This window comes from Montipora foliosa, chromosome 1 (assembly GCF_036669935.1).
Source record: "Montipora foliosa isolate CH-2021 chromosome 1, ASM3666993v2, whole genome shotgun sequence".
NCBI classification, from domain to species: domain Eukaryota; kingdom Metazoa; phylum Cnidaria; class Anthozoa; order Scleractinia; family Acroporidae; genus Montipora; species Montipora foliosa.
Genome location: NC_090869.1, coordinates 27699608 through 27709607, shown reverse-complemented (window position 1 = coordinate 27709607; position 10000 = coordinate 27699608). Strand labels below are relative to the sequence as shown.

Sequence of the window (10000 nt, the reverse complement as noted above, 5' to 3'; positions counted from 1 at the left end):
GTAGCCATCGTCGGAGTTTGAGCGTGACTGATGCCGGAGAAGTGTGATTTTATCGGCGAGATGTGAGGTAAGCTAGAAATTACTTTCCAGCCTTTCCTTTATTTAGGTACGAGTGACAACTTGGGAATTTAAGAAGTCGCTTCAATCGCATTCAATCAGGCAAATAACCACACAAAAAGCGAGTTCACCTCGACAATAAAGTACGGCTTTTTATTGAGAACTTTTTCGGGTAAATATCTTTTTCAGTTTGTTATCGAGATTCCCATACAATCCTTATAATAGACCACTTTCGATATATTAAAATTCAGTCGTAAACAAAAAGCATCATCTCGAGGCTCTGGGGAATAAACTCATACAAATCCTTATATTTATTCCCCAGAGCCTCGAGATGATGCCTTTTGTTTAGTATTGAATTTTAATATATCGAAAGTGGGCTATTGTCCACCTTCCGACTCTGGGCCGCCTGTGAGAACATTGGCTTCGCTTACACAAAAATTTGTCGATCATGTTGCTTGCACGATGGTATTCTGCACGATGGAATGCACGCTGAAACACTAAAAATACACTTACCGAAAGTGTCAGAAGTTTTATCTTCACTCGTTCTTACAGCAAGCCAATGATCAGTTTCTTTTATGGTGTGTAAGGCCACAAGTTTTGTTTCTCGAACACTTTAAAACCGGTATTTCTACGGTCAGTCGTGTTTTCTCTTTTCTGTTTCCTTTTAAACTCAAGCATGCGCAACAAGACCGGAACCCACGTTTTCTGGGATCATGGAGTCCATTATCCCAGTGTCTCTCCGGGCCCTCACCCGCTGACCAAAAAGCCCGAGGACTCTAGGTACGAGGTTGAGTGCGATTATAAAAGGTAAATCACAGACGCTCCTTGTACGATGTTTTTCGGAGGAAAGAGGGCAGCTGCCACAGGCTATGCGGCATTTAGAATCGTTGGTTCTTCTGTTCTGATCAGCTCTACTTTATCTACTATAACACGTTTAGACAACCGCAGTACTTTGGTTGGGGTCCCCAACTTGAAGTGCAGTGTGATTTGACATTTTGAAGTGAGCCTTTTAGCCAATCCCTCTTTTTTCATCCGTCAAGTTTACCCTTGGGGAGCTCTTGCCTAGCCTGCTGGTTTTTTTCTTTTTTGTGGTATAAATTGATTTTTGAGCTCCCTTTTTCGTTCGTTGTCCATGATGCACTAACTAGAAGCTCCAAAAAGCTTACACTGGGTTGCCTGTGGTACGCGTTACACAAAAACAGAAGGCACTGAATTGGGTGGTATTGAACTTGGCTCACACGTTCACACGTTTAATCATTCAGTAATGTCCTGTCCCATTTTGAGGTCTTTTAGTGTTTATAAGCTTTGGTAATAAATTCAGTTTAAAGATAACAAAACACGCTCTTGAGTAATATTTACTCGTTTCCTCTTTAAATAAATAGTCTGCAAAAAACGAACTGCAAATTGCTCTGACGGACGTTTTCCAACATGTCTTGCATGCAGTTGCACTAAGCAAACGTTTATTGCACACACTAAGAAAGGACTGTAGGTGTTGTTTCCGCTTCATAATTCCTCTTCTTGTTAGTCTAATCTGATGCCAGGTCAAACATTGTTTGGCGTTGCGTTTCCACCAGAAAAAGACAAACCAAAAGACAGATGGAGAATAAAAATTCCATAGTTTTTATATATAACTCTGAATCGAATTCTCATCGAAAAATTAATGACAATCGATCTTAAAAACACGAAAATCTCTGACTTTTATGAATAAAGGGAATTGACAAAACGAAGAAATTGATCACGTGCTAGGCAACCATAAAGGTGCACGTGATCACTTTGTGTCAACTGAATGAACTACTAATGTTAATCGTTTGTCGTTTTCAGAGTAAAACAACCTACGTTTTAGCCAAGAAACTTCCGTCGTTGGTTTTTAATTTTGTTGTAATATTTAACTGAATATTTAGATTTCATCTGTCGGGTCAGGAAGCCTTCTTTGTCGGGTTCCTGAGAAACGTATCTATTTTGACTTCAGGGTGAACTATTTACACAATCGAGAGGTTGAGTGGCCATGTAATTGAAAATCTAAACATCTATGAGATACAAAAGCAGAAGAACTGGTTAAGCAAATATGAAGTTTGTTGCTATCTGAATGTTTTTGGGTTAGAGTAAAGGGATATATTGTCACGCTAATTATGTAATTTCATGACACTCAAAATTCGCAAAAAGCGTGAGTTTCATTTTAACAATCTTCGCACTAACAAGTCGTAGCAAAAAATTGGATTAACCAGGAAGTTAAAGAAATATTGTATGAAAACCTTAAGGTTCTGATTTGTTGGTAGGTACCTGGGGAACAACCAGCTGAACAAACTGCCCGGAGGTGTGTTTGATCACAATACCCAGCTAAAGACACTGTAAGTACTTCTGCAATTAATATAATCAAGAAATGCTGAAAAAAAGAAAAAGAGGAAATTTATTTCCCAGAGGAAATAAATGGATTTATTTTTTTCTGAAGTATCTTAGCGGGCCAGAATGCTAAATCCTTGAATCTGATTGGCTAATCACGCTCTCGTAGCCGGTCCAGCTTTTTACGATACGGACCACGGTCCGAAATCTGTTCCGTACTGAAACTGTCGCGGCTAATTGAAAACGTTTTTACTACGGCGCGACGAAACCTTAGATTTTACCTCTTAAAATGCAAGTTTTCCTTGCAACAAGTTAACCGTTGCAAAGAGAAGGAAAAACATCAGCAATGGAATAAAGGGCCTGGTTATTCTTGAAAAGTTGAGTATTCACATGATTTTGCTTACAATACTTTGCTGGTTTGCTGTTCTCGAGTTGTTGGTTTTCTTGTCCGCAAAATCATTGGAGCACAAGAAATCGACTAAAGCAAAGCATTGATGGTAATAATTGACGTCACATTTCTTTTGATATTGAAATTTGCCAACCAAGGAACAAAAGAAGACATTGTTTCAACAGCCAATTAGATTCTGAGAGCATATTAATAACCATGAGTGACGTCGCGAGAAACATCCCTATCATGTCCAAAATAAACACATAATCCTGATTTTTGTTTGCCGCACAATGATAACCTATAGCTATAGAAATTTCTCTGAAGTATTTTGGTTCAGGCGACCCGTGTGTGGGTTGCGTGGTCTGGTGAGGGCAGTAATCGTCCAGAGCTTTCCTTTCGGAATGGGATTCTTGAGGAAGCACCTATCTTTAATGGACCAACTATTACCAGTATCTACTTTTTATGGGATTGCACTGAAAGGAAATTGGTCGTAATATGTGATGTGGACTGTTTGATGAATTCACGAACTCTCTTATGAAAGGGTTTTACAGACTTAACTGATTAGAGTGTGATGTGAAGTGCTACGTTTCCACCCCATATGAACCATGTGAGCGTTAGCCCTACTGATGGAAATGGGCCCACACAAGGACAGAGAAAAACTCTGACCAGGGTGAGAATTGAACCCACGACCTTCGGGTTAGATCACCGCTGCTCTGCCGACTGAGCTACAAGGTCAGACGGGAGCAGGCCGTGGGAACTGATGATGTTCAAGTCACGGCAATTAACAAACATGTACAAGTACAAGGAAGGATTACGTTTTTGCAAACGTTGGCCGTGTAGCACTTATGTATGAACAGACTTAACTGATTAGAGTGTGATGTGAAGTGCTAAGTTTCCACCCCATATGAAGCATGTGAGCGTTAGCCCTACATTATATAGTTTATGGAAAAATCACTCAACCTTAGACGACGTCGACTCAAAACATTTCTCGAGTCGTTGTTTTCAAGATCATCATTTACATCTCTGGGTAACGGGTTATGTGTACGTTTTTAGGCATTATTTAACATCTTTTTTTTCCTTTCGATAAATGTTTTTAATTTTTTATTTATTGAAAGGGGGTCATTTGTACACCATTGTGATTCAATAATTAGAAATATAGGTCACCGTGCTTGTTTAAGGGTAAAACACCATCGTACCTGATTGACTATCTCGATTATCGTAGATCGAAACAACAAAATTCGCCATGTTTTTAGAAATTGCATGGAAAACCCCTTATCAATTTTTTCTTCCAAATGTCTTCCCAAAGAAAAACGCTGGAGTGGTGAATCTTAAGACTCTGGGTTTAGATTTGATCCGAGGTATCCTCCTCGATTGTGGATACTTTGGTTTTTAATTTCCCCCCAAAAGACGCAAAATCGGTTTTTGGATTCAAGAATCCGTCTTCGGATTTCCCCAAAAAAACACACCCTTAAGACTGGAGTATTCGGTCAGCAATATAGGAGTCGTCTCTTCCTTTCCGCTGATGTCAATTGGAAATGGGTGATCAGTACGAGTACAGCAACTGGAGATTGTATACCTGTACAGTTTTGAATACTCTTAAAGTTCAATTGCTTCTATTGGCGAACTACGAAAACTTACGAAACTGCTGCTGCTTTTTTTTTCTTTGTTTCCTTTGAACTCCAATTAATAAAACAAAATGTTCACAAAGTTTGTGTCAGATTTCCGAATTAGTCCACCAAAGATACCAGCCGGCATATCCGTACGCCGTGGGATAGGGATTTAACCAAACACAGTTTTTGTCTAGCCATTAGGAATTCCATCCAAGGGTCGTATGTTGTGCATCGTCAGCGATGCCATTGTTTTTGGGGATATGTACTTGTTTAAGAGAAACAAATAACATTATTATCATATAGGTGTCGTCCCCACTGGGAAAACCAGATTTGTTAATTGTACACATAGGTGTCGCCCCTTTTGGGAAACACGCCCCTTCTGGGAACACAAATAATTATTCAAGTCTGTCTTTTTCTGTTGTTTTTTTTTTCTCATCGTGCATCAGTTAGTTTTCGTAAGTATGCGATCGAGCTTAAGAAAGTTCAACGTTAGGCATTTTTCGCTGTAATTTTAGTTTCGTTTCGTTTCATTTCATTTTATTTGTATATAGCTTCGTTAATTCTTAAAGTCGTAAAAATGTAAAAATGTAAAAAGTAACGTTAACTTTCGACAAATAAAGGCAATAAGTTAGCAAATCGTCAGAACAATACTTGCAGTGCTGAAATCCACAAGACCGGGCATCAGAGGTTAGTAAGTCGAGAAGTGATTGACCGTGATTGGTTAAAAGTTTCTAGATCTGTTGCTCCGCCAGAAATCAGACGGTGACAATTACAATCTTGGGTGTGTGAAGTTGATCACAAGTCGGTGTCAATGAAAATAATAGATGCAGGAGGTCATGTCCAAAAATTTAACAATGCCATCTTAATTTACAGCTGCGTTTTAGCACCGAATAATCAGGTTCTCTACATCATCGCAAGCTCTAATAGTCATGGGGCCTTCAAAACTTACATGAAAGTTACTTCGAAGCAAATGAAAGGTATAGACTGTGTTAGAGGGAGAAACACATACCGTGCTTTTTACCTTTTGACATACTCATCCGAAAATTTGGTTTATGCCCTGAGAGGGGAACGAACCCACGTCTCCCTGATTACTAGTCGGGCATGCTAGGCCACTACACCATCAAGGCTACCACGCTGGCAACGCAGCAGATTAATGTTAATCCTGGCTCGAATTTCGAGAACTTTTGTCCTCTGACTCTTGTTGTCGAAGTTTGAGCCAGGATGGCCGGATGGATTCAACACACACGTAGTGTGTTTTGGCTCGTCACGCAATCCTTACTTCGAAAGTCTGCGTAAGAGGCTTCAGATAAAGTCGGTAGTTAGTACGCGTAAACTAGGACGTGGACTATAACAGTTGTTCTCTTGGTCGAGTGCTGTTTACAGACGGACCCGTGCGACACTGAGGTAAACAAAAAGTTGTATCAATCGCAACAAAACATTTTTAAAGCGAATAGATAAAGAGACCCCCGTCTAAACATCACAGTGGAATCTGTTCCGAAGATATGTTAATGTTGACAGATACTGTTTGATTTCTGGCTCAACAGGAGGGAATGTTTACACCTCAGTCAATGTAATGTCAACAACGGAGAAGATAACAGTTCAACGGCGACGATGTTTGCCTCATTGCAGATCGGCGACTTTGCGCACCCGCTTAGAAGCCTTGCTTGCTCATCCTTTTCTTGAAAAAGTACAATTTTCTTCTTCGCTATAAAGTGAAGTAATTTCAAAAATACTTAGGAAATCCACCATTTGGAAAATTTAGCTCCGAAAAAAAATTGAGCCACAGGAATTCTGATCAGCGTAGATCACTTTCTAGAATTCATGCAAATTAGATAAATACACAGGTGATTATGCAAAATCGCGCGCTCTCATTGGCTCACTATCTCGGATTATCAGCCGATAATCACCTCGACGGACAAAATGGCTACCAGTGGTCGTTTTGCCACTGTAAGTGAAGATCATTTTCGCGTTGAAATGTTTCTTTTTTCTCTTTATTGAAATAATTATCTGTGTATTTATACTAAAACAATTATTCGCCTCAGGCTCAGTGATTATTGGTGAATATTCCCCGATAATCAGTTCGCCTTCGGCGAACTGATTATTGTTAATTATAATAAAAATAATTGTTAATTATTGAATGAAGCTGAGTAGGATATGAAGAATTCTGCAGGTTGAGAAGGGTGTTATCCACCAAGGCCATATTCTACGAAAGCCGAATTCAATAATTGCTTTATTATTCATTCAAAATATTTTCTTCGCTCAAACCTCTAAACCTACTCGCAGCCATTTTTCTGCTCAACAAAAATAACACAATCTCGTCCCCAGCTTTTTTCGGTCAACGGTTCAATAATGTGCAGCGGGCTGCACTTTTGACGTCATTGATTCAATATGGCGAAGTTTCTTTCCAAATTTGGTGAACAGCAGCTGGTTATGGTAAATTGTGCGAGTGGTTTTAACCAATCAGAAACGGGGAAATATTTTGAATGAATAATAATTGGTAATTATTCCGAGCGCGATTCAATCTCATACTCACTGTCCTCGGGCTTTTTGGTCAGCGGGTGAGCGCATGGAGAGACTCTGGGATGGACTTCCTTGTTTTTTTTTTTATTGTTCACGTGCATAACAAGGTCAGTACGACTGGAAGCCGGTCCCCAGAATTTGAGGGGATATTCAAAATCTAAAACTACTTTCAGTGCTGTTTGCTTTTTCTACGTCAAAAATATATAACTCCCAAAAATAATAAAACAACGGGGTTTGGATTGTGTATTTTCCCACGCTGCAAAAAAACTGTTGCAAAAGTACCGTGAGAAAACATTACCTCAGTCTGTCTGGAGAGAAATCCGTAAAAGGAGGTCTTGTCGGAGCCATTCAGAATTACTGAAACATAAAATTGTAGTAGAAGAGGACATCGGCTCCGCTTACACAAAAATTTGTCGATCATGTTGCTTGCACGATGGTATTCTGCACGATGGAATGCACGCTAAAACACTAAAAATACACTTACCGAAAGCGTCAGAAGTTTTATCTTTACTCTCTCTTAGAGCAAGCCAATGATCATTTCTTCAGTTTCTTTTATGGTGTATAAGGCCACAAGTTTTGTTTCTCGAACACTTTAAAACCGGTATTTCTACGGTCAGTCGTGTTTCTCTTTTCTGTTTCCTTTTAAACTCAAGCATGCGCAACAAGACCGGAACCCACGCTTTCTGGGATAATGGAGTCCATTATCCCAATATCTCTTCGGGCCCTCACCCGCTGACCAAAAAGCCCGAGGACTCTAGGTACGAGATTGAGTGCGATTATAAAACGTAAATCACAGACGCTCCTTGTACGATGGTTTTCTGAGGAAAGAGGGCGGCTGCCACAGGCTACGCGGCATCAAGAATCGTTGGTTCTTCTGTTCTGATCAGCTCTGCTTTATCTACTATAACACGTTTTGACAATCGCAGTACTTTGGTTGGGGTCCCCGCCTTGAAGTGCAGTGTGATTTGACATTTTGAAGTGAGCCTTTTAACCAATCCCTCTTTTTTCATCCGCCGAATTTACCCTTGGGGAGCACTTGCCTAGCCGGCTGGTTTTTTTTCTTTTTTGTGGTATAAATTGATTCTTGATCTCCCTAGATTCTTTTTTTTCTTCTGATGTGATCTTTTTGCCAAATAGGTGTCTGTTCAATTAATCGTTAGAGGAGAGAACCCCCTTTTTCGTTCGTTGTCTATGGACTAAAAATACTCGTTTAGTATGAGACACATTGTTTTTTTGCTAACACCTCCATTTTTGACTCTTCTGGCTTTGATAAACTTGCCAGAACAAAAGTTGGGATTGCCTTCACAAAGAAACTTGATCTGTTGGGGTAACACCCTCCATCGTGGCATTAATCGTACGTACCTTCCAGACCTACTCTTCCGAGTTTTCTTTCTTACAAAAGAAAAACCAGCTTTTTAAACTCGGAAAATGGTTGCAGGCGACGCAAATGTTAGCTCTGAGCTTTTTCTATCCTGATTTATTCTTTGGCGAATATCGGTGCATGCTTTGAAACTGTCGCCTATAGTTCCCTTCAACACCATTTTGCGAAGACTAACATAATTGATGTCACAATTGAAACGCAGTTATTCAATGCAATTATGACTACGTAAGAATCTTTTGCTATGATATCACGTTGCTGTCAAATAAGTTTAATTTGATGTCTTATTTAGTATGAAACACATGCATTCCTCTCAACCTCACCTTGTATCCCTGGAAATGAATTCTCTACACTAGTTAGCTTTGAACACTTTATTCCTCTCACCACAGTGCATTAAGGTCCAAATAATGTCTGGAGAGACTGAGCTGTCCTAAGATGTTTATAGGTTTGCGTGGAGTGGTCACATTTTCAACTCGTAATAAAGTTTATTCTGTCGGTAACCGTATGAAAGCCTTAGGGTTCTGATTTGTTGGTAGGGACCTGCGGAACAACCAGCTGAACAAACTGCCCGGAGGTGTGTTTGATCACAATACCCAGCTAGAGACACTGTAAGTACTTCTGCAATTAATACAATCAAGAAATGCTAAAAAAAAAAAGAAAAAGAGGAAATTTATTTCGCAGAGGAAATAAATGGATTTATTTTTTTCTGAAGTATCTTAGCGGGCGGGAATCCTAAATCCTTGAATCTGATTGGCTAATCGCGCTCTCGTAGACGGTCGAGCTTTTTACGATGCGGACCACGGTCCGAAATCTGTTCCGTACTGAAACTGTCGCGGCTAATTGAAAATGTTTTTACTACGGCGCGACGAAACCTTAGATTTTACCTGTTAAAATGCAAGTTTTCCTTGCAACAAGTTAACCGTTGCAAAAAGAAGGAAAAACATCAGCAATGGAATAAAGGGCCTGGTTATTCTTCAAAATGTGAGTATTCACATGAATTTGCTAACAATACTTTGCTGGTTTGCTGTTTTCGAGTTGTTGGTTTTCTTGAACTGTTGACACGCCGTTAAACTTAAAACAACTTACACTGCAGAGCAGTTTTTTTAACTCGGTTTTTCGGTTGACAATCGTTATTTTCTTTGGAGTTCTATTTTATAATCTCATTCTATTTTGCTTCATTTAAGAAAATACGGATTCGTAGCTAAAATAGTCAAACAAACAAATCGCAACGCTATGGAGTTTGCATGAACTGATGTTGTGTAAGTTTTGCATTGATTTGTGAAGGACTTGACGGGGAACAAAGATGAATCCTTGATATGATAAGAAATGAAGGCAGAGACAGATGTTTCAGTATTTTTTACTTAATTTTTTCCTCTTGTTTTAAGAACTTTCGTTCAATTCTTAAAGTTTCCCACTTCCGATTGGCAAACTTAAGATTTGTTTATTACTTGATATACCCAGTAGTAAACTAAGTGTTAACGGGAAATGCATTTTTGTTAAATCAATTGTCAAAAGACGTTAAAAATGCCTTCTATTGTTATTTGTTTCCTGTATTTGCTCATTGCCAGATGTAGCCTTGTATTTTTTACAGGGGTACTCTGACGGAAAAACACGGTTTTTCAAAAAGTCTCAAATCCTGGAGGAAACGCCGCTAAAATGTTGTATATGCTTTTCACATTATGAATTTAACTTACTCTAACCAACATT

At 39.2% G+C, this 10000-nt stretch overlaps 1 protein-coding gene across 1 annotated transcript in view; it reads left to right on the top strand.

The window, feature by feature from the left end:
- The window catches only part of LOC137995795 (leucine-rich repeat-containing G-protein coupled receptor 4-like), a 157520-nt gene that overhangs the window by 76680 nt on the left and 70840 nt on the right, over nucleotides 1-10000 (top strand). Inside the window, exons 10-11 of the mRNA XM_068841285.1 lie at nucleotides 2334-2405; nucleotides 8830-8901. Coding sequence (XP_068697386.1) covers nucleotides 2334-2405; nucleotides 8830-8901 — 144 coding nt within the window. The remainder of the gene's footprint in view (nucleotides 1-2333; nucleotides 2406-8829; nucleotides 8902-10000) is intronic.